General features: G+C 42.8%; 1 protein-coding gene across 1 annotated transcript in view; it reads right to left on the reverse strand.

Annotated features, from left to right (window-relative positions):
- The window catches only part of LOC125453254 (RPA-related protein RADX-like), a 79,487-nt gene extending 61,363 nt beyond the window's left edge, over nucleotides 1-18,124 (reverse strand). The window contains exons 1-4 of the mRNA XM_059646966.1: nucleotides 17,668-18,124; nucleotides 6,245-6,387; nucleotides 3,251-3,443; nucleotides 281-389 (exon numbers count right to left, since the gene is read on the reverse strand). Coding sequence (XP_059502949.1) covers nucleotides 281-389; nucleotides 3,251-3,443; nucleotides 6,245-6,387; nucleotides 17,668-18,124 — 902 coding nt within the window. The remainder of the gene's footprint in view (nucleotides 1-280; nucleotides 390-3,250; nucleotides 3,444-6,244; nucleotides 6,388-17,667) is intronic.
- Between the last annotated feature and the right edge of the window lie 7,229 nt (nucleotides 18,125-25,353).

Raw genomic sequence — 25,353 nt, forward strand, 5'->3', positions numbered from 1 at the left:
CTGCCTGGGAGGATGATTGAGGCAGGAAACCTCCAGGCCTGGTTTTTAAGAAACACTTGGATGAACACGGAATGTTTTGCTATAGTTCAGGTACCATGAAATGAAACTACTGCAGATTTAGTTTGTCGGTGCAGACTCAATGGGCTGTATTATACCCACCAACAACCTGCCAATCTGCCCCAGAAAGCATAAAATCCTGTCCCACATTTTAGTTTAATCAAAATGACTTATCTTACAAATTAACTTGTGTGTACACAGAAGCATTGTACTGGTAGATTACCTAGTAATAAAACGATACTTAATATTAGGAAGCCTCCACTCAGGTTTGACTTGTTTTGGTGGAATAATCTTAATATCAGCAGCAGGTTTCTGAGGGTTCAAGGAAATATCTGAAATGCAAACAAAATAGCCATAACTAGAATACACACAGTAGACTAGTGTTAAAACACTGAACCACAATATTGCTCACAAATGAAACTAAACTGAAAAATACACTCCTTCCTCACTTATTGGCAATGGATAAAATTTAAAAAAGCTCTTTTCATTCATTAAAGGGATGGAGAGATGCCTTCCCGAATTTCTGCCGTGCATTTAGTGTAGAAACACTCAATACTATTAAGGATAGACCTCCAGGATTTTGGACCTAATGACAACAAGTCAACATGGTGAGAGACTTGGTGAGGATCTTGCAGATGGTGGTGTTCCCATGTATCTGCTGCCCCTGTCCTTCTAGATAGTAGTGGTTGTAGTTTCAGAAGGTGCTGTCTAAGAAGCCTTGATGAATTTCTGCAGCACATCTTCTAGATGGCACACACAGCTGCTACTATGCATCAATGGTCAATGTAGCAAATCTGGTGCAATCAAGTGGGATGCTTGGTCCTAGATGATGTCAACCTTCTACAGTGTAATTGGTGCTGCTGTTCTTCCAGGCATAAGACATTCCATCAAACTCATTACTTGTATCTTATAGATGGCGGACTGGTATTGGGGAATATATTGCAGTATTAAGTAAGTGCAACCCTCATATGAATTAGTTTGTGAAAATATTCAAAAAGGTACATTTTGGAGACAAAGACAGGAGAAAATATGGGAATGAAAGAAGAAACGACAGACATGAAAAAAATTTAGGTCTCACTTTACAGTAGGAAATACAAAGTGAGGCAAACCAAGGAGGCAATAAAATTGAAATCAAGATTATCAGCAGAGCAAATGTACTGAAGAATCCAAAGAGACTAAAATCTGACAAATCCTTAGGATCCGATAGTACATCTTTTAGAAGCCTAGATATAGGCTGTCAGAAATAGTGGATGCTCTGATTATGATTTTGCAAGATTCTCTATTCTAATATAGTGTTTGAAGGTTAGGAAACTTAACACTGATTCAACAAAGGAGAGAAGAAACAGGGAACTACAGGCCAGTTAGCCTGACATTAATTGTCAACAAAATGCTAAAATCTATTATTAAAGGGAAACAGTAAAGGAAATATACTTGATCTTCAGGAAGTTAGTGGATAAAGCGCACAGAAGTGGTTAGCACACATGATAAGGTTCATGTAGTTGGGGGATAATACATCAGCATGAATAAAGGATCAGCTAAGAGATGAAACAGTAGGGATAAGTGAGGTATTTTCTAAATCAGCAGGCTGTGACTAGTAGAGTGCCACAAGAACTAGTGGTGGAACCGAAGTATTAGAAATCTATATTAATGTCCTAAAGAGACAGAGCAAAGTGTCAAAATTTGCTGACAGTACAAAGCTGGATGGGAATAAGTTGTCAGGAGGACACAATAAGAGAAACAGATAAGCTAGCTGAATAGACAAGTGTAATGCAAGATCATACGCCTTAGGGATAAAAGAGATATTTTTATAAAAGCACTATACTTATAGATGTTGCTGTTCAGAGAAACTTGGATGTACTTATACAAGGATCACATACACGCACAGCAAACAATTAAGGCAGCTAATTGCATGCTGGCCTTTAATACAAGGGTTTGGAGTGCAACACCAAGTCTCAGTACAGGACTTGGGTAAAATCAACATCTGCAGCACTGTGAAGTTTTAGCATCTATATTCGAGGAGTGTTATGCTTACATGAGAGCACAGCATAGGTTCACTACATGGGTTCCTGATTTAAGAGCATCATCCTCTGAAGAAAGGCTGATTAAATTGGGCTATAGTATCTGGAAATTTAATTAGACTATACAAAGATTCTGAAGCAAACCAGTAGAGAAGAGTCTGACAGGCACAATCTCAAGGGCCACACACAGTCACTGAAGCTCCATTGCTGAATATATTTAAGGTTCAGACAGTTCTTTGGCCTCAGAGAATCTAAGCAAATGGGGAGAGGGTGGAAAGAGAGATCCGAGGTAGATTAACTATAATTATTCTGATTAGTGGAGCAGGCTCAAGGGATAGTCTGGCCTGCTTTTGTTCGTATTTCCTATGTTGTAATTACAAATATATAAACACATGCTAAAAACATTCCAAGTTTAAACACACTTGATACCAGTGTCATCTGACTGTCATACTTATGGCCATCTTTTGTACTATAAATGCCATGAAAATTTATAACTCAGAACATTTATGTAAGCTGTCAATGTGACTTCGGAATTTAATTGCTCATTTGTTGTTCCTCCATAACAGAAATTCAAGAGTCAATATCAAGGTTTATCCAAAATTGAATAAATTAACACTGATTAAATTTACCAAATGGATTCTTTATCTCCTTTAATGACTCCATCCTAAAAGTGAAGATTTCAATATGATCCTTTTCCCAGCATTGCATTAGTATAAATTAAATTCATGTAGTTTGAGCAAGTGCAGCCTACCAAATATTCCAAAGCTCATGAGAGAAGCTTCAATCAATGGCACTGAACTTATTTTGTTTAATATCTAGCAGTTCATTTGAAGAAAGAGTGTTGGAAACTACAATTGCAATGTGACTGGTGAGTTTTCTTCCCTTCCAAAGTCAGGTGCTTAATGAGATTGTGGCTGAAGTAGCAATGTCAGCATATGACTCAGGAAGGGTAAAATAACAATGGAAGGTGGCCTTGTCAGTACACCAACTTAGACAACACAAATAGATGAACCACTTAAATCAATAAGCATTTCTATGTGGAGTTGACATCTGACATTTGTTCAGCAATCCAACTATTGAGGTATAGATATAGGGCCCATGGTAAATTGACAAAAACCTTTAATGAAGGAAATTAGCCTTTAATATTGTCCTATTCTCAAATAGAAAACACTTACCTATTTCTTTATATGTTTTTAAGTCAGGGTAGTACGAAACCGGTCGTGTTCTCATCTGAAATGCATCCTTCACTACATACCGCTGAATAAGGATTACTGTCCCAACTTCTAAACTTCGAAAAAACTTTGGACACAGGGAGTTCCATAGAACCACTGACATCATACCTGATGAGTCAGCAACTTCAAAGTACGCCTAGAGGGAAAAAATACACATGATGTAAAGCATAAACAAAAAAGTAGTAACAGCAACAGCCTGCTTTTCAGCAATAAGGCAGGAATGTCCCAAGACACTACACAGGAGCATGTGATGACAAAAAGATGGCACCAAGCAGACACAGTCCCATGCCAATCAGGCATTTAGCTGGCAGTAAGGAGTCCAATCCACTGGGTATTAAGCTACTGACTAATCAGAGGTCGAGAGGTCTCTAGCATCAACAAAATCATTAGCAGTTCCCACTGCCTCAACCGTACAGCTCTTCAAGCTTGAGGAAACTGTTCCTTACCTCCATGGTGCAGCCATACCTAGAAGAGTCTACCTGGAGGGTTGAAGACATAGTACAGTCAACACAGATATGGTCACTAAGGGCCTTGATACCTTGCCCCAACTCTGAATAAGTTGGAGGAACAGTCACATCAGGCAGCAAAATATATCCCAGCTGCCAAGGGAAACAAAGGACGAAATGCCAGTAACTGTCATTTTCCAATCTCCTCTGTCTAACATTGCTAGTCATACTTCTGTTTGAAAAGGGAGCAAAGGATAGGTTGACTAACCACAGTTGTGAGAAGATGGTTTTTCAGCATTTCTTCCAAAAATGTAAACTGTAATTTAGAAATGCATGGATCAATCAAGGACAGCCAGCTTAGATTTATTAGGCAATGTCCTTTAGGGAAGGAAACCCACTACCTTTACCTGGTGTAACCTACATGTGACTCCAGACCCACAGCAATGCTGTTAACTCCTGGCAATTCAGGATGAGCAGTAAATGCTGGCCTGGCATGAATTTTAAAAATTGAAATTCTGCAAAGGCAAAAGATCACTAACATTGGTATACATATCTTCAGATTTCTCAAGATAAAACAGGTATATGATGGCTAAGATGGCATAAGGGGTCATTTTCTCTGCTTTCTCAGGCCTAAAGTGCAAAAGCAAGGAGGTTATGCTAGACATACAAAAAACCTGTTCAGTCTTAGCCAAAGTATGATGCACAGCTCTGGCCACTGAATTACAGGGTCAAAATACAAGCACATGCAAAAGGCCACAGAAAAGATTTAGGAGGATGTTTCAAGGAATGGAAAACTTAGCTAAACTAAAGACTAGATTGGTATGCTTATTTGGAACAAAGGTTCAATGGGAGATTGCATCAAGGTAAATAAAATTATAAGGGGGCCTAGGTAGAGTAGATAGAATGACCCATTTCCATTAGTGGAGAGGTCAATAATCAAGGAGATATTATTTTCAAGTAAATGGTAAGAACTAAAGGGCTTTGAGGAATAATCCTTCCACCCAGAGGGTGATGGAAATCGGGACTCACTGTTCAAAAGGGTAATAGGAGCCAAACCCACACTACATTTCAGAAAACACTTGTGGTAGCTTTACCTACTGGGGTCATGACTAAGAATTGGAATTGGGCAGGATACCTCTTTCTGAGCCAGCATTAACATAATTACCTTTATTGCCTTTTGAGCTGTAGGTTTATAATTCTAGAGCTATTGTCCTAAAGAACATATCACACAGTTATGCAATGATAGAATAAGGAACTGGGGAAGCATTACAGTCCAGCTAATTTAGGTTCTATACATTAATTGCTAATAGAAATCTTTTGAACCACTGAAATTTTTATCTTAAGGACAAAAACTTGATCAGTCATATGCAAATTAATACATTATTACATAAACTAGACCAAAATACCATCCTCACAGCACTAACTTACCAGTGATTCCAACAGAGGTCCTTATTCCGTTTGCTACAACTTTTGCTCAATTTTAACATTGCATCAAACAGCTAAGATAATGTTTCAAAAGTTTGAAGAGTACCAATCAAGAAGATCTTAAGTTCTGGAACTTCCAAGTGTCTTGGACTTATTTCTCTTCTTTTAAGATGTTCTTTTAAACTGCACCAGCCACAGATCATTAGACCATATGATTTAGAAGCAGAACGAGACCATTTGGCTCACTGAGTTTGCATCACCATTTGACCATGGCTGATAGGTTTCATTTATATCAGCAGGTAGCACTGTTGACTCCGAGTCAATGTTACATAATTCCCCAATTTTCAAGTCCTATTCCAGGACTTGCACAAAATCTGAGGCTGATATTCCTATGTAATACTGGGGACTTGAGTGTTAAAGGTGCTGCCTTTCACAGGTCATGTTAGCCAGAGGCTCCATCTGCCTTCTGAGGACATATGATTTCATGACAAGTCAAATAAGTGATTTATTCCTTGTTTCCTGGCCGAAGAAAATCTCCTGATCATTGCTGTTTGTGCTTCAAAAGTGACTGGATCTAAACTACTTTGAGACATGTGGTTGTCCTGAAAAGCACTGTTATCAATACAAAACTATTTCTTTCCTCATCTGTCCTATGTGTTCTTGGACACACTATCACAACCTAAAATTGTTACAATTTTAAAACATATACACGTTTCATTCACTTCACATGCTATAACAAAGACATCACTTAACAATATGCTGATTTGCATTTTGGTGCAATCATATGTATTGGTGCAACTACTCAGCAAGCAGGAACTGCGTGCACAATGCTTGAGTCAGCAGTATGAATGGCAGCATGGTAGTTACTCATGGCACAGCCTGATGTTACTTATTTCATTCTGCAATCAGTTCCTTTGTTACAATTTGTATGACATAATATAGTTAATGTAACTGCAGTGTTCAATACTTCTAGCTTTTTGCAGTCTTAAATCTAGAAGTTGTTAACCTATCACAAGGTGGTTCTTTCAACAATTTAGTTTAAAACCGTATACTTAATAGATCTTGCCTGATAAGGCCAATCAATATTCTTGCCAGCTGTTCCATAATGCCATAATCTGGATTTGTACATTACTCTGACCAGTAGGGGAGCCATTTTCAACCTTCCTCTCCAATTAAATTGCAACTCCTTTAGTGCGATTATCTGTTCATCTATAATACAATAAATTTGAAAAACAAGAGTAAATTTACATAGTAAATGCTGCTTTATTATCTGTGTTGTGGAAACTAAATACCAGAAAACATTCATTGAAGTTTGCTCCTTAATTCCTGAGCCACTGACACTTAACATGAACAATATCTCTACTCCAATTGAGACACACACACACACACGTATGGCCCAAAGAGGATTAATGAGAACTAAAATGTACATGTTAGGTGAATAATCCAGACATTCCTTATCTATGAAGTTAGCATTCAGCTGTATGCCACCAACATGCTGTGTTGTCATGCTGCTTGTGTGAAATCCAGCCCTAGTTCAACAGCTTTTCAGATAAATGTTGGGAAGGCTGAAGCAGTTAACTTCAGCCCAGGCTGTGAATTTTGTACCTGCACCAGATTCCAATTCCTTTCATACAAAAATTAGAGCACAGAAAGAGGCCACCCATATGCAGAATCAGCTGAATAACCCAGCCAGCCACTCCAGCACCTGGTCCATGGTCTTGTGCACTACAGCAATTCAGATTGATTGCCAGGTTCATTTTAAATGAGTTCATGGTTTCCATGTCAACCATCACATGGGGTAGTGAATTTCAGATATCCATTGCTGGATGAAAATGCTTTTTCTCATGTCTCCTCCAAATCTAATTCTCTTAGGAATCAGCTGAAATCTATACCCTTTGGTAACTGACTTCTCCATGAGGAGAAACATCTTCCCTGTTCAGTCTACCCAAGCCACTCCATTGTGTTATACATCCCAATAAAAATAACCCATTGCCTCCTCTGTTCTCAGGTACTAATCCCACAGTGGCAAATTTGAATTCAATAAAAATAAAAACTAAGAAATCATTGTTATTTGTTAGGCAACCCCATCTGATTCACTAATATCCTTTAGGGTAGGAAACAGTCTTTCCCTGGTCCAGCATACATGTGACTCTAAATAAACAGCAACATGATTGATTCTTAACTGGCCTGTGTTCCAGCAGCAGCAACTGGCAGAGGTGACGGCACATTAGTAAGCAGTCAAAAGGGAGTTTCCCTGGGAGTCCTCCAAATAGACTCTGGATACCATCAAGTCTCATGACATAGGGACAAACATGGGTAAAGAAACCTCCTGACAATTACAGCCCCCTCCTCCAAACCACAAGCTGATCAAACAGTACAGGTGCATGTTGAACATCATTTGGGAAGAAGCACTGACATTGGCAAAGGGACAGAATGTACTGACTGGGGGATTTCAACATCTACCACCAAAAAGTGGCTCGCCAGCAGTACCACTGATTAGGACTTGACCAGGTCAAAGGACACTGCTACTAGCAGGTAGTGAAGGAATGAAGAGGGAAAAGATAGACTTGACCTTATCCTCTAATTTTCCAGGACACAGATAAATCATCCATGACAGTACTGTTAAAAGTGACCACCGCACAGTCAAAAACAAAGAAAATTACAGCATAGGAAAGACCCTTTGGTCCTCCAAGCCTATACCGATCCAGATCCTATCTAAACCTGTTGCCTATTTTCCAAGGATCTGTATACTCTGCTCCCTGCCCATTCATGTACCTGTCTAGATACATCTTAAATGACACTATTGTGCCCACCTCTACCACCTCCACTGGCAACACATTCCAGGCACCCACAACCCTCTACATAAACAACTTTTCCCCTTACCTTGAAATTGTGACCCTAGTAATTAAATCTCTCAGAGAAAAAGCCTCTTGCTATCCACCCTGTCTATACCTTTCAATGATTTTGCAGACCTCAAATGAGGTCTTCAACCCCTGCACACCACCCCACCCCCCACATCCACCTTTCTAATGTAAATAATCTTCATCTACTCAACGTCTCTTCAAAGAGAGTGCCCTCCATAACAGGCAACATCCTGGTGAACCTCTTCACCCTCTCCAAAGCATCCACATCCTTTTGTTAAAGTGGCAACCAGAACTGTATACCATATTCCAAATGTGGTCGAACCAAAGTCCTGTACAAAGTATAAAGTCCTTGGAGATGATACCCTCTTTTCACATTGAAAATACCTTACATCACATTGTCTAGCACTTTTACTGAGCTAAATAGGATAGACTTTGAACAGATCTTGCAACTTTAGATTTGGCATCCATGAGGCACTGCAGCTCTCAGCAGCAGCATAATTTGCAACCTCATGGCACTGGATATTCCTCACCTGATCATTACCAAACCTGTGATTAATTACTGGTTCAATGAAGAGTGCTGGAGGGCATGCCAAGAAGCACACTAGGCATACTTAAAAATAGCTGTCAATCAAGTGAAGCTACAAAACAGGACAATACCTGCCAAAAACAAAAAATAGATATACAGGGCTCATGACTCCCCAACCAACAGATCAAATCTAAGCAGTCCTGCTACATCCAATTGCAAACTACAGTCAGTTAAACAATTTGCTGGAGATGGAAGAGGTGGTTCCATAAATGTCCACATTCTCATGGTGTGCTCAGCACATCAGTGCAAAACACTAGCATTTGCAATAAACTTCAGACAAAAGTGCTGTGAGAATGATACACCACAGCATTTTAGAGTCTTCCAAAAATCAATCAGTCTTTAGCCAATCTGATTCACTCCATATGATATCCAAAAAAGTGGCTAGGCACAGTGCATACTATAAGATTGTGGGCTCAGGCAACAATATTGAAGACATGTTCTCTAGAACTTGCCACATCCCTCAACAAGCTGGTTCAGCAACAGCTACAACTTTGGCATTTACCCAATGATTTTGGAAGCTGACTGGATGTGTCCTGTACAAACTGAACAAGGTCTTACTGAATGTGAGTTTGCTCGCTGAGCTGGAAGGTTAGTTTTCAGACGTTTCGTCACCATTCTAGGTAACATCAGTTACCATCCCCTGAGAAAACGAACAGGAAATTACATCACCAACCCAAGGAAACCTAACTAGATAAATAGAAAGCAGGACATACCAGCGCTTTGTCAGAGGCTCACTGATGTTACCTAGAATGGTGATGAAGCGTCTGAAAACTAACCTTCCAGAACCTCAACCTGAGCTACAAATCTTCTCAAAACTCACTAAGTCTAACTGAGCCAATAGCCAATCCATCAGTCTACTCTCAATCTTCAGTAAGGTGACAAAAGGTGTAATCAACAATCTTATCAAGCAGCACCTGACAAGGAATGACCTGTTCTCAAGGGCCCTGGTGAAAAAGGACATCTCAGCTCCTGGTCTTATTACAGAAATGAGCTGAGAGTGACTGCAACTGATATCAAGGCTGCATTTCACTGATTACAGCATTAAAGAACTTGAGCAAAACTGAAGTCAATGGGAATTTGGGAGAACTCTACTGATTGGAGGGACACCAAGGACTAAGCAAGATGGTTATGGTTGTCTAAGGTCAGTCATCTCAGTTCCAGGAGATATCTGCAGAAGTTCCTAATGATAGTTGAAGGTGGCAGGGTCGAAGACACTGCCACCTTCAACTGTTTCATCAAGAATCTTTCTTCCATCATTAGGTCAAAATGAGTACAACTGCTGCAATTGCACAGTCTTCTGCATCATTTGTGACTCCTTAAATACTCTTGCATTCCACGTCAAAAGCAAGACCTGGCCAACATCCAGACAAAAAGGTCTGAAAAGTGGCATGTACCATTCACACCAATGACCATCACCAAGAGAGAATCTAACCAATGTCCTTTCAAATTCAATGGCATCACCACTGAATCCTCCACAAAGATCCTGAGGGTTATCAGATTTGAAACTGAACCAGATAAGAAAGTGAGGTTTGAGGACAGAGTTGATAGTGACAAACATCCATTGCCATTTTTTTGACACATGGGACCAGGTCATTCCATTCGTAGCAAAAAGACTGGATCTTAAGGCCAAGAAAGGGGCCAATCAGGAACGTAATGGTCAGAACAGATAGGAGCGTATATGCTGGCTGAACAGATTGCTGCACAAGTGCAGGTCTAGTCCTTGCTGTCCTATGACCACAATAAGCATCATGGCTGACCCACCCAAAGCACAGTCAAAACAAAAAGGTTTGATATTGTGACAAGGCTAAGAACTTTAGACAAGAATGCCCTAAAATAAAATCATTGCCACCTCTCCATCAGGCACAAAAATCCCACCAGTGCAACGGCCTTCCTTTCTCATATGTTAAGCTAATCTTCCATCAGGCATCAGAGAGGGTAAGGGGAGAGAAAATGCTCAATTTTACATAGTGTGAAGTGCGGTCATGCTAGACTGAGTGTAAAATTTAGCAGACTAGAAGAACTAATTGACACAGGACCAGAGCAGCCAACCATTAGTCACCAATGGTTTCTGAGAGCATCCTGTTCAGGAGTCTGAGCTGATCTATATCTCCTCCCTCATGGGGTGGGGGGGGGGGGGGGCAGGGGTGTCTCTGCTTTACATGGGGTCAACATCCCTCATGTCTACCCTGAGCTCTCCCTATCTGTCCTCAATCACTTCTGCCTGAGATTTCAGTTAGGTGGTGACCTGGTCAATGTGGTTTTGGGGCATAAGCTTATTAGGAGATATCCAGGCATCTTCAGAAAGAAGACATGACCAGTGTTAGCACCACATTAAAAGGTCAGCAGAGAGAAAACAAATCTTTGACTTGTTCTGTGCATCCTCAAGTGTTGCAATCTGTATGGAACCCCCAAATCATCCAACTAGCAGGAAAGTGGACTGTTCATTTACCTGCACACACCATTGTTCTTGAAGGCTCATGCCAGTCATCTCCAACTGACTGACATCAGGCCTTGCTAGAGCAACAAGTCACATGAAGCAGAGCTCCTACTCAGTGTAACTCGAAGTAGGAGAAATGGGTGAAGTAACTTTGCAGAATTCCAATTTCAGCCTTAAATATGTTACCCCTAACCAAGAATGTCATTGGAGTCATCTAAAAAACAGCATGGTCAGATTAACAGAGGCAACTTCAGTGGGGTAGGAGCAGGTAGAGACAATGGGTCAGCCAGATTTATGGACTTTGGGAAGGAGATAGAAATGGGCAGTGTGGGGTTGGGGAACAATGAGGTTGGAGGTCACCAGAGGTGATGAGGTTATGGATGTTGATGTTTTGATGGTCAGGGGTGGGCTCATGATAGAGAGGGAGGTAGGAGGAGGTGTCACAGGGTTGGCAAATGGCATCAAAGTTAAGGTCATTGCACCATACCACAACTTCACCTCCCTCATCTGTGGGTTTGATAGTGAGGCAAGGGTTGGAGCAGAGGGCATGTTGTGGGGGAGAGGTTGGCATGATATAGGAGGGGTGGAGAGGTTGAGGCGATTGATGTAACGACAGCAGTTGGAAATGAAGAGGTTAAGGGAGGGTAGGAGACCTTGGGGGTGGTGATTCGGAGGGTGGGGTGTGTTGGAGGTGGGGGTGAGATTCACGGTTAAAAAGGCACAGTTGTCACTATTTCGCAGGAAAATTGACAGCAAACAGACTTCTGTCCTTGGGAAGACTGGCTCTGCTATCATAGTGCTTTAGTGTGGTCTTGCAGATCTAAGTAGATTATAGTACAGCATCTAAAGAAAACAGGGCCAGAAAAGTTAAGAAAACAGATTTTTCGGTTGTCGTCACCAAGTGACCCTTCAGTTTGCAGATCAACAGGGAATCTGACATTAATTTTAGCCCAATAAATATGGCTGTGGTTTTACCAACACCAGCCTCTGTCTAATAGCCATGTGGCTCATTCTTCCTGGCTTATTTAGGGACTGATCAATACTGACTGAGCAAGTGACATCCATATCCAACATTGCAACTTCACCTTAACTCAGTATTGTGGTTCTAAAAGTGGCCAGAAGTATTTATTACTACTCCTAATTAGCACTATTAGTTCCCAGACAAACTGGTTTTGCCAACTTCCCTGCTTCAGCTAAACAATCATTTAGCCATCACCCTATTCCATTAGGGTGGAACTTCTTAAAACAAAGTGTTCCATTACAAGAATACAAATTTAATGCCACTGATCTTTCTCTTGTGTTTCCCTCAAAATTAATAATCATGTAGACAACAGCAGGTTCTCCTAATTATGTTAAACTAACTTTAGTTTTTTTGGAAGAGCGATGATCAGGGCAATGCTGTTACTGTGCAGTACACAGACTTTCAGGAAGCATTTAAATGTAGTGACACACAACAAACACATGAACAAGGAGAGCACTCCTGGGATAAAAAGATCAGTAACAGACAAAATTGTCCATGAGACAAGAAACAAAGCTCCTGGATTTTTTTTAAAGACTGTGGAAAATCTAAATTCCATGAGGTGGATGCACAATTTTAAAATTTGCAGTTGGTACAAGAACTTGGAAGCATTATGCATTAAGAGGATCATGAATAACTTCAAAAGGACAGACATGTTGAGGGAACGGGCAAACAGATGAAGTTCAGTGCAGAGAAATGAGAGGTTACACATCTTGTTAGGAGAACATGGAAAGACAATAGAAGACAATAAATCTCTAAAAAGGATGCAGTGGCTGAGGATTTGGTTGTATATGTGCAGGCAATTTAAAGGGTACTAGGCAGGCTGACAGCAGTTAATAAAGCATACATTACCCTAATCTTTAGGCAAGGGCCTTGGAGTACATGACTTGAACAGTATTGAAGTTGTATAAGACAGCCAATAGAACATGGAACATTACAGCACAGTACAGGCCCTTCGGTCCTCGATGTTGTGCCGACCTGTCATACCAATCTCAAGCCCATCCAACCTACACTATTCCATGTACGTCTATATGCTTATCCAATGACGACTTAAATGTACCTAAAGTTGGCAAATCTACTACTGTTGTAGGAAAAGCGTTCCATTCCCTTACTGAGTAAAGAGACCACCTCTGACATCTGTCCTCTATCTTTCACCCCCTCAATTTAAAGCTATGCCCCCTCGTGCTCGCCATCACCATCCTAGGAAAAAAGCTCTCCCTATCCAACCCTGATTATTTTATATATTTCAATTAAGTCACCTCTCAACCTTCTTCTCTCCAACAAAAACAGCCTCAAGTCCCTCAGCCTTTCCTCGTAAGACCTTCCCTCCATACCAGGCAACATCCTAGTAAACATCCTTATAATGCGGTGAACAGAACTGTACGCAATACTCCAAGTGCAGCTGCACCAGAGTTTTGTACAGCTGCAGCATACCCTCTCGGTTCCAGAACTCGATCCCTCTATTAATAAAAGCTAAAACACACTGCCTTCTTAACAGCCCTGTCGACCTGGGTGGCAACTTTTAAGGATCTGTGTACATGGACACCGAGATCTCTCTGCTCATCTACACTACCAAGAATCTTACCATTAGTCTTGTACTTTGCCTTCCGGTTACTCCTACCGAAGTGCATCACCTCACACTTGTCCACATTAAACTCCATTTGCCGCCTCTCAGCCCAGCTCTGCAGCTTGTCTATGTCTCTCTGCAACCTACAGCATCCTTCACCTTAGTGTGATCTGCAAATACCCATCCTTCTACACCCTCATCCGGGTCATTTATAAAAATGACAAACAGCAGTGGACCCAACATCGACCCTTGCGGTACAGTAGTCTCCAGGATGACCATTTCCCATGAACTACCACCCTCTCTTCTTTCAGCGAGCCAATTTCCAATCCAAACTGCTATATCACCCACAATTCCATTCCTCTGCATTTTGTACAATAGCCTATTGTGGGGAACCTTATCAAATGCCTTGCTGAAATCCATATACACCACAACCAGTTTACTTTCATCGACCTGTTTGGTCACCTTCTCAAAGAACTCAAGGTTTGAGGGGCACAACCTCCCTTCACAAAACCATGCTGACTATCCCTAATCAATTTATTCTTTTCTAGATGATTATAAATCCTATCCCTTAACCTTTTCCAACACTTTACCAACAACTGAGGTAAGGCTCACTGGTCTACAATTACCAGGGTTGTCTCTACTCCCCTTGAACAAGGGAACCACATTTGCTATCTTCCAGTCATCTGGCACTATTCCTGTAGACAATGACGAGTTAAAGATCAATGCCAAAGGCTCGGCAATCTCCTCCCTGGCTTCCCAGAGGATCCTAGGATAAATCCCATCCGGCCCAGGGGAATTATCTATCTTCACCCTCTGTAGGACTTCCAATACCTCTTCCTCGTGAACCTCAATCCCACCAAGTCTAGTAGCCTGTATCTCAGTATTCTCCGACAACATTGTCGTTTTCTAGAGTGAATACTGTTGAAAAAATATTCATTTATCACTTCCCCTATCTCCTGGCTCCACACAGAACTTCCCACTGCTATCCTTGATTGGGCCTAATCTTACTTTCGTCATTCTTTTATTCCTTAAATACCTATAGAAAGGATCAGAGTAGACCCTAAGGCTATCTGCCAACAAATTCTCATGTCTCCTCCTGGCTCTTCTGAGCTCTGTCTTTAGGTCTTTCCTGGCTACCTCGTAGCCCTCAAGTGCCCTAACTGAGCCTTCACATCTCATCCTAACATATGCCGCCTTCTTCCTCTTGAAGAGAGATTCCACCTCCTTCGTAAGCCACAGCTCCCGCACTCTACAGCTTCCTCCCTGCTTGACAGGTAAATACTTATCTAGGACACACAGGAGCTTTTCCTTGAAAAAGCTCCACATTTCTCGTGCCCATCGCCTGCAGTTTCTTTCCCCATCCTATGCTCCCTAAATCTTGCCTAATCTCATCGTAGTTGCCTTTCCCCCAGCTATAACTCTTGCTCAGTGGTATACACCTATCCCTTTCCATCACTAAAGTAAACATAACAGAATTGTGATCGCTATCACCAAGTGCTCACCTACTTCCAAATCTAACACCTGGACAGGCTCATTACCCAGTACCAAATCTAATGTGGCTTCGCCCCTCGTTGGCCTATCTACATACTGTGTCAGGAAGCCCTCTTGCACACACTGGAAAAAACTGACCCATCTATAGTACTATCTATAATGTTCCCAGTCAATATTTGGAAAGCTGAAGTCCCCCATGACAACTACCCTGTCTGTCTCACTCCCAATGAGAAACATCTTGGCTATCCTTTCCTCTGTCTCTCTGGAACTATTCGGAGGCCTATAGAAAACTCCGAACAGGGTGACCTCTCCTTTCCTGTTTCTAATCTCAGCCCATACTACCTCAGTTGATGAGTTCCCAAAAATAGTTTCTGCAACTGTAATACTGTCCTTGACTAACAATGCCACACCTCCACCCCTTTTACCATCTTCTCTGTTCTTACTAAAACATCTAAATCCTGGAACCTGCAACAACCATTCCTGTCCCTGCTCTATCCATGTCTCCGAAATAGCCACAACATCAAAGTCCCAGGTACTAATCCATGCTGCAAGTTCACCCACCTTATTCTGGACACTACTGGCTCCTGACACCAATGTGTTACCATTATTTAAGGGGGAGGTAGGGATAAACCAGGAAACTACAGGCCAGGGAGTCTAAAAATCAATGGCAGGGAAACTACAGAAAAAGACTGAGGAACAGAATTAAGCTCCACTTACCATGACAAAATTAATTAAGTATAGTCAAGGAATGCCTGGGGACAATTCTAACAAATTTGTTAGAAATTTTTGATGGGGTGATGAGGTCAAGCATCAGAGTAACAGTTTAAGGGAACATTTGATTGAGACCAGAAGCCTGTGTCCAGTGGTATAACATAGGGTTTAGTACTGATTCCCTTGCTGTTTCTAGTGTATATTAAATGATTCATTCATGAAGATGACAATTTGGTAGTGTGGTGAAGAGCAAGGTGGCAACATTAGACTACAGGACAAAGACAGGGTTGTCAAATATTTTGAATACTGGCAAGTAGAATTTAATTATGCAAAGTGAGGTATTGCATTTTGGGAGGAGTAACAAGGCAAGAGAATGCTTTTGAACACTAGGATCCTAGCAAATACTTAGGATCAGAAAGACATTGGTTTGGATGTCCACAGACTATAAAAAACACAACAGGTAGCAGCGATGGTTAAAAAGGCACACAATGCTTACCTTGAAGTCAAGGCAGTGAACACAAGAGCAAGAAGGTTATGATGGAACTGTACAGGAAGTTAATACAGGCGTGTAGTTCTATTTGCCATACCATATGAAGACTATGATGCCTCTAGACAGGACAGAGGATTCTCTAGGATATTGCCTAGATTGGAGTGTTTCAGCAATGTAAACAGTAGATAGTTCAGGGGTAATGGGAACTGCAGATGCTGGAGAATCCAAGATAACAAAGTGTGAAGCTGGATGAACACAGCTGGCCAAGCAGCATCTCAGGAGCACAAACATTGACATTTCATGCCTAGACCAGTCATCAGAAAAATTGGTTTCCTTGCAGCACAAAAGGCTTGGGGTGGGTGGGGGCAGGGATCCTGATTAAGGTGCACAAAGTTGAGGATATAAACAGGGTTGATTGGAATAATTCCCATTACAGTGGTCATTCATCTTTAAAGGACACGTAGAGGGGATTTGAAGATTTGTTTTTAAATCAGAGGGTTAAAAGTTCTTGAATTCAATATCTAAAACTGTGATAGAAGCAGAAACCATGAACAACTGAAATGCCAATGCAAACAAGGCTACAGGTCAATTGTTGGTTAAAATGGCATTACAATAGGTAGCTGTTCAATGACCAGCATGGAGACAATAGGCTGAAGAATCTTTTTATGCCGTAAAACTGTGACTAGTTCTACATCAGCTAAAGTATTGCTTCCATTTCCCAATGGGAAACTTTAGGCAGGCTGAAGGGAATTGGGACAGAAGAGGTTTACAAGAATGGGTCCTCAAATAAGGAATCTGATTGCAGATAACAAGGGGTCAAGCTGGATCAACATAGCAGGCCAGGCAGCAGAGGAGCAGGAAAACTGACATTTGCAGTCTGAACCCTTCTTGATAAATTGATTGCAGATGTGAGGATCAGAGGGAACAATGAAAAGAGAACCAAGTATTCAGAATCATGAGGTGTCTGTACTAAGCAAATAGGAAGCAAACATTCCCACCCACGAAGATGTTGAGTAGGCATAGATTTGAAGCAGTTAGTGAGAGCAAAAGTAATTCGAAACAAAAACCAATTATCACTCAACAAGTAAATGAAGAGCAAGAATACGCTGCTCTCAGAGCACAGAGGAAAGCAAATTCAATCAGTGCGTTCAGATATGGATTAGATGGTTATTCGAATAAGAACAATGTACACTCTCTCAACCCATTCGGCGAGTCGGTGCACAGACAACGGGCCAAAGTCTCCTTCCTTTTTTGTAAAAATGCCGCAATCATTTAAAGCCGAAAAGTTCGAGTTTGGGGTTTTAAGCAGCGACGAAACACCACACCTTCCAGGTTGACAAATTCTTGGCTGTGCGTTTGCATAATCCAGTCCTCCCCATAATAGTCACTCTCCTCCCATAGGGGCAGGTAGTACTTAATACGACAGCGTAAGGGAGGTGGGATGGGCAGAGACGCAACATATGCCGGCGGTGGCATGGTTCCCTTCAACACCTCGGCTCTCTCTATCACCCTAAACCCGTCCGACAGCACCGAGCAACGGCTCACTCTCAGCTGGCAGCCGGAGCATAACACGTTTCTCTCCACTAAAAAGTTTAGCTGCGGAGACAGCGAATATTTCAGTGTGGCCCAGTCTCCGTCTCCTTGGCCATACAGGGTCACGTCATATCGGCTAACAGGACAGTCCGAGAGGTATCGTTCCACTGCCAGCACCCAGAACACTGCTGCTCGATCGAACCAAGCTGTCAAACAGCCAGGTTCCGGTTGCAGCTCCAGCTCCGCCATGGACTACAACAAACCGCTTTGCCTCAATGTACCTCCCCCACCAAAGAAACCATCGCGCGCTTCCACCGACTGTTATAAGCGAGACGTCACGCGCCACCACTCTTTTCCCGGGTTTTTTAAAAATCATTTGTTTGGCCCTTCAGCGCGCCCGGACTGGTTGGTACTACTGTGCTCTGATTGACCATTCGGTCGGAACACTCCGATTGGCTCATAGGAAATTTAAGGAACACGGACCGTTGGAACCTCGTGGTCGCACGCGAGGCGGATGGCGACACCACCTCTATCACTGAAATCGCTCTGAAAATAGGAAGTTTCGGTACTACGATTTAAACGCGAAGAATCCGTCGTACTGGATATAGGAACTTTGGAGGGGATGCGGTTTATCTTTATGGAAACAGAATAGCATCACAGCTGCCAGCCTTCAGCCAATTTGACCCAATTCGTGTGATATCAAAAAATGGCTGAAGGAACTGCATGCAGAAAGGTTTTGGGCACTGACAACATTCCAGCAATAGTTTTGAAGATTTGTGCTCAAGAACATGCTGAGCACTTAGCCAAGCAGTTCTAGTACAGCTGCAACCCAGGCATCTACATGACAATGTGGAAAATTGCCCAGCTATGTCCTGTACACAATAAGCAGGACAAATCCAACCCTATCAATCTACTCTTAATCATAAGTGTAGGAATGGAAAATGCCATTAACCGTGCTATCAAGTAGCACTTGTGTAGCAATAATCTGCCGACTGATTCTCAATTTGAGTTCTGGCATGGCCACTCAGATCCTGACCTCATTACACCATTGGTCCAAACATGGACAAAAGAACTGATTTTTCTGAGGTGAGAGTAACTGCCCTTGATATCAAGACAATAGTCAGTCAAGTGTGGTATTGAGGAGCTCCACCAAAATGTGAGTCAATGGAAATTGGGAAAATACTTTCAGATGGTTGTAGCCATACCTAGTACAAAAGAAGGTAGTTATGGCTGTTGGAGGTCAGTCATCTCAGCTTTCAGATACCTCTACAAGAGTTCATCAGGGCAATACCAAGCTGCTTCATCAGTGCAGCCCCCCTATCGTGAGGTCAAGATGGGGATGTTCATGACGGCTGCACAATGTTCTGCACCAATTTGTGACTCCTCAAATGCAGCAAGACCTGGACAATGTCCAAATTTGGGCCGATTAGTAGCAAGTGATACTTGCACTGCACACGTGCCAGGCAATGATCATTTCCAATGAAAGAATCTAATCATTTGCTCCTTAATTTCAGTGGTATCGTCACCATCACCGATTCTCCCATGCTTGGCCAGTAATTGAGCTGGACATATAATAAACAAGAGCGGATCAGAGACTGGAAACATGCAGCAAGTAACTCATGTCTTGGTTCCCAAAGCCTGTCCACTATCGACAAAGCACAAGTCAGGAATGTTATAGAATACACTTGCTACTTGCCTGGATGTGTACAGCTCCAACAGCACTCAAGAAGCTTGAAACCACTTAAGACAAAGCAGCCTGCTTGATTGGCACCACACGGATATTGACTTCATCCACATCAACACTTGGTAGCAGCAAAGTGTTCCAAGGCTCCTTAGACACAACTTCAAACCATATAAAGGGACAAGGGCAACAAATACATGAAGACGTCACCATTAACAGATTTCCCTCCAAGCCACTCGACATCCAAACTTGGAAAAATATTGTCAATTTTTCAGTGTCACTAACTCACCACCCTGAAACTTCCTCCCTAACTACATTGTGCATCTAACTGCAGCAAACAGACTTTAGCAGGTCAAGAAGCCTGCTCATTACCACCTTCACGAGGACAACCAAGGAAGAGCAATACATGCTGTTACAACCAGGAAAGCCCATATTCTGTGAATAAATTAAAATAAAATTAAGTGAGAAAGAAAGGCAAAGGGGAGCAGAGGAAGCGATAAAGTGGGAAAAGTAACTGAAAGACTGAGTGAAATGGGCACAGACAGAGTGTCAAATAAAGGCTTCTTCCTCTATCCATAAATCAATTTATTTTCCTGGATTCAACTGTTTGTGCTTGTAAGGATTTAAGAGGGGGTTAGAGTTTCATCTAGGAGAGTTATATGCTAATAGTTTCTAATTTTGTTTACCTGTGACGATAATTTATTTATTTATACTAAACAGTAGCTCTTGTCAAGTACAGAAACTTGGTTCTGCTAACCTGGTTCCATCATTTACCATTGAGTAAAATATGGAATTTGCATACTTTGATTACTTTTGTGGTGACCCCAAGAGTAGTGGGATTCAAGACTCAGCATGCTTTCCCAAGTCGGTTGTAGTAACAAAAACACCTGTTTGTTCCCTTAAATTCTTATCTCCTATCACAGCTGCTTTCCCAATCTTCCTCCTGCCTTCCTGTACAACTGAGCCAATCACCAGTTGGAAAAAGACCATGGCTATTGAATCCTATCCATGCTCCTCATGATTTTATAGACCTTTATAAGGTCACCCATCAGCCTCTGACACTCCTGAGAAAACACCCCAGCCTGTTCAGGCTCACCCTATAACTCAAGCCATTGAGATCCAGCAACATCCTTGTAAATATTTTCTGCATTTTCTCAAGTTTAACAACACCTTTCCGAAAAAAGGATGACCACAATTGTACAAAGTATTCTAAAAGTGGCCTCACCAATGTCCTGTACAACCACATCCCAATACTTAATGTTCTGACCAATGAAGGTAAGAGTGCCAAATGCCTTCTTCACCAGTACTGTGACTCCACTTTCAAGAAACTATGCATCCTGCACATCTAGGTCTTTTTATTTGGCAACACTCCCCAGAGACCTACCATTAATTATATAAGTCCTGCCCTGGTTTGCCTTACCATATGCAACACCTCACATTTATCTAAATTAAAATCCATCTTCTACTCCTTAGCCCATTTGATCAAAACCCTGTTGTACTCCGGGATAACCTTCTTACACTGTCCACTACATCACCTATTTTAGTGTCATTTTCAAACCATACCTCCAATATTCACATCCAAATCACTTATATAAATAATGAAAAGTGATAGACCCAGTATTGAAATGTGTGGCACACCATTGGTCACAGGCCCCCAGTTCAAAAAACAACCCTCCACCACCACCCTTTGTCTCCTACCATTGTACAAATTTTGTACCTCATTGGCTAGGTCCTCCTTGATCCCATGTGATCTAACCTTGTTAACCAGTCCAGCATGTGGAAATTTGGCAAAAGCTATACTGAAATCCATGTAGACAATGTCTAATGTTCTGCTTTCATCAATCTTTGTCACCTCTTCAAAAAAAATCAAGTTGTTGAAACATGATTTCCCACACACTAAGCCATGCTGACGGTCCCGAATCAGTTTCATAGGATCCCCTACAGTGTGGAAACAGGCAATTTGGCCCAACAAGTCCACACCACCCCTCAAAGAGCATCCCATCCAGCGGTATGTAATTCCACCTCTGAATGGGTTGACATAGAAAACATTTAGATCATGGAAGCTCAAGTTGAGCTGACTGTAACTTGCACTTAAAATTCAATTAACTCTGTGACCAGCGGTGTGCCACAAGTTTCAATGCTGGGTCTACCACTTTTCATTATTTATACAAGTGATTTGGATGTGAATATAGGAGGTATGGTTTAAAGATGAAACTAGAATAGGTGGTGTAGTACAGTGTAAGAAGTTTATTTCAGAGTACAATGGGTCTTTGATCAGATGGGCAAAGGAGTGGCAGATGGATTTTAATTTAGATAAATGTGAGGTGTTGCATATTGGTAAGGTAAGCCAGGGCATGACTTATGCATTGGTTTGGGTGAAGGTGGCCATTTGTTATCTCATCTGTCAGATTTTCCATTGCAGATTTTAGTTTAATTAATAAGGCTTAAGATAATCAAATTATCCTGTGCATAAATTGGGTGGTGAAAAGTCTTAAATTGCATGTCTCTCTCAGGGTCAAATGCTGTAATGTGGCTTTAAGAGAAATAAAATTGAGATTATGTTCAGAAAGGTACCAACAGTACCAAATGGCACAGGGGACGCTGATCAGACACAAACCAAAGTGTCATGATCATGCATATCCTCTGAGTGAAACTGTGAATTTGTGTATCTGTTTAGCTCCCATTTGTGTTTTTTTTAGTGTTCCAAATTAAAAGTAGCTCACAACAAATTTTTAGCCTTAAACAAAATAAAGGTTAGTTCATAGATAATGGGAACTGCAGATGCTGGAGAATTCCAAGATAATAAAATGTGAGGCTGGATGAACACAGCAGGCCAAGCAGCATCCCAGGAGCACAAAAGCTGACGTTTCGGGCCCAGACCCTTCATCAGAGAGGGGGATGGGGAGAGGGAACTGGAACAAATAGGGAGAGAGGGGGAGGCGGACCGAAGATGGAGAGTAAAGAAGATAGGTGGAGAGAGTGTAGGTGGGGAGGTAGGGAGGGGATAGGTCAGTCCAGGGAAGACGGACAGGTCAAGGAGGTGGGATGAGGTTAGTAGGTAGCTGGGGGTGCGGCTTGGGGTGGGAGGAAGGGATGGGTGAGAGGAAGAACCGGTTAGGGAGGCAGAGACAGGTTGGACTGGTTTTGGGATGCAGTGGGTGGGGGGGGAAGAGCTGGGCTGGTTGTGTGGTGCAGTGGGGGGAGGGGATGAACTGGGCTGGTATAGGGATGCAGTAGGGGAAGGGGAGATTTTGAAACTGGTGAAGTCCACATTGATACCATATGGCTGCAGGGTCCCAGTCCCTCTTCCGCACCTACACAGGCCCCAAACCCCACCTCTTCCTCCGGTACATTGATGACTGTATCGGCGCCGCCTCTTGCTCCCCAGAGGAGCTCGAACAGTTCATCCACTTCACCAACACCTTCCACCCCAACCTTCAGTTCACCTGGGCCATCTCCAGCACATCCCTCACCTTCCTGGACCTCTCAGTCTCCATCTCAGGCAACCAGCTTGTAACTGATGTCCATTTCAAGCCCACCGACTCCCACAGCTACCTAGAATACACCTCCTCCCACCCACCCTCCTGCAAAAATTCCATCCCCTATTCCCAATTCCTCCGCCTCCGCCGCATCTGCTCCCACGATAAGACATACCACTCCCGCACATCCCAGATGTCCAAGTTCTTTAAGGACCGCAACTTTCCCCCCACAGTGATCGAGAACGCCCTTGACCGCGTCTCCCATACTTCCCGCAACACATCCCTCACACCCCGCCCCCGCCACAACCACCCCAAGAGGATCCCCCTCGTTCTCACACACCACCCTACCAACCTCCGGATACAATGCATTATCCTCCGACACTTCCGCCATTTACAATCCGACCCCACCACCCAAGACATTCTTCCATCCCCTCCCCTGTCAGCTTTCCGGAGAGACCACTCTCTCCGTGACTCCCTTGTTCGCTCCATACTGCCCTCCAACCCCACCACACCCGGCACCTTCCCCTGCAACCGCAGGAAATGCTACACTTGTCCCCACACCTCCTCCCTCACCCCCATCCCAGGCCCCAAGATGACATTCCACATTAAGCAGAGGTTCACCTGCACATATGCCAATGTGGTAGAATGCATCCACTGTACCCGGTGCGGCTTCCTCTACATTGGGGAAACCAAGCGGAGGCTTGGGGACCGCTTTGCAGAACACCTCCGCTCAGTTCGCAACAAACAACTGCACCTCCCAGTCGCAAACCATTTCCACTCCCCCTCCCATTCTTTAGATGACATGTCCATCATGGGCCTCCTGCAGTGCCACAATGATGCCACCCGAAGGTTGCAGGAACAGCAACTCATATTCCGCCTGGGAACCCTGCAGCCATATGGTATCAATGTGGACTTCACCAGTTTCAAAATCTCCCCTTCCCCTACTGCATCCCTAAACCAGCCCAGTTCGTCCCCTCCCCCCACTGCACCACACAACCAGCCCAGCTCTTCCCCCCCACCCACTGCATCCCAAAACCAGTCCAACCTGTCTCTGCCTCCCTAACCGGTTCTTCCTCTCACCCATCCCTTCCTCCCACCCCAAGCCGCACCCCCAGCTACCTACTAACCTCATCCCACCTCCTTGACCTGTCCGTCTTCCCTGGACTGACCTATCCCCTCCCTACCTCCCCACCTACACTCTCTCCACCTATCTTCTTTACTCTCCATCTTCGGTCCGCCTCCCCCTCTCTCCCTATTTGTTCCAGTCCCCTCTCCCCATCCCCCTCTCTGATGAAGGGTCTGGGCCCGAAACGTCAGCTTTTGTGCTCCTGAGATGCTGCTTGGCCTGCTGTGTTCATCCAGCCTCACATTTTATTATAAAGGTTAGTTCATTGCAGAATTAACACTTCAAGTTATTCAATTAACAGTGATGGCATTATTTGCCAAAATACAAATACAAAGACTTAAAGTGAGTAAGAATAAAGTTTACATGCAAAATTGAAAATTATTTTTTCCAGGCTTGGCTTGGTTGAAGTATTCTCTGAAGTCAGACTCAGCAGCTGCGATGGCAATGTACTTGAATAGTTGGAGCTTGTTGTAGGTCGACTGAGTGAGTTGAGCAGCTTGGGGGATCAAATAAGGTCTCTCCTACTCACCGCTCCTATGACAAGATACTGAAAAACTGCCTGGAATTCTTTTCAGCAAAACAGAGGCTTCTAGAAACTTTATCTTTGTAATTCACAGTGTCAGAGAGAAAACCCAACATCCACACGCTGTTCATAGCTATTTCAGTTGGCGCTCATATCTGGACCTAGCTTCATACAGTTTGCATAGTCAATGCCTCTTTCAACCAGTTTTTAGTCACAATCAAGTAGAGTCATAGAGTTGTACAGCATGGAAACAGACCCTTCGGTCCAACTCACCCATGCCAACCAGATATCCTAAATTAATCTAGTCCCATTTGCCAGCATTTGGCCCATATCTACTAAACCCTTCCTATTCATACATGCATTCAGATGCCCTTTAAACGTTCTTGTTGTTCCAGCCTCCACCACTTTGTCTGGCAAATTGTTCCATGCACGCACCACTCTCTGCATGAAAAAGTTGTCCGTTGGGTCCCTTTTAAATCTTTCTCCTCTCACATTAAACCTATGCCCTCTAGTTTTGGACTCCCCAGCCTGGGGAAAAGACTATTCATCCTGTCTATGCCCCTTGTGATTTAATAAACCTCTACAAGGTCACCCTTCAGCCTTGGACACTTCAGTAAAAATAGCCGCAGCCTATTCGGTCTCTCCCTGTAGCACAAACTCTCCAAACGA

Source organism: Stegostoma tigrinum, chromosome 6 (genome assembly GCF_030684315.1).
Source record: "Stegostoma tigrinum isolate sSteTig4 chromosome 6, sSteTig4.hap1, whole genome shotgun sequence".
In the NCBI taxonomy this organism is placed as follows: domain Eukaryota; kingdom Metazoa; phylum Chordata; class Chondrichthyes; order Orectolobiformes; family Stegostomatidae; genus Stegostoma; species Stegostoma tigrinum.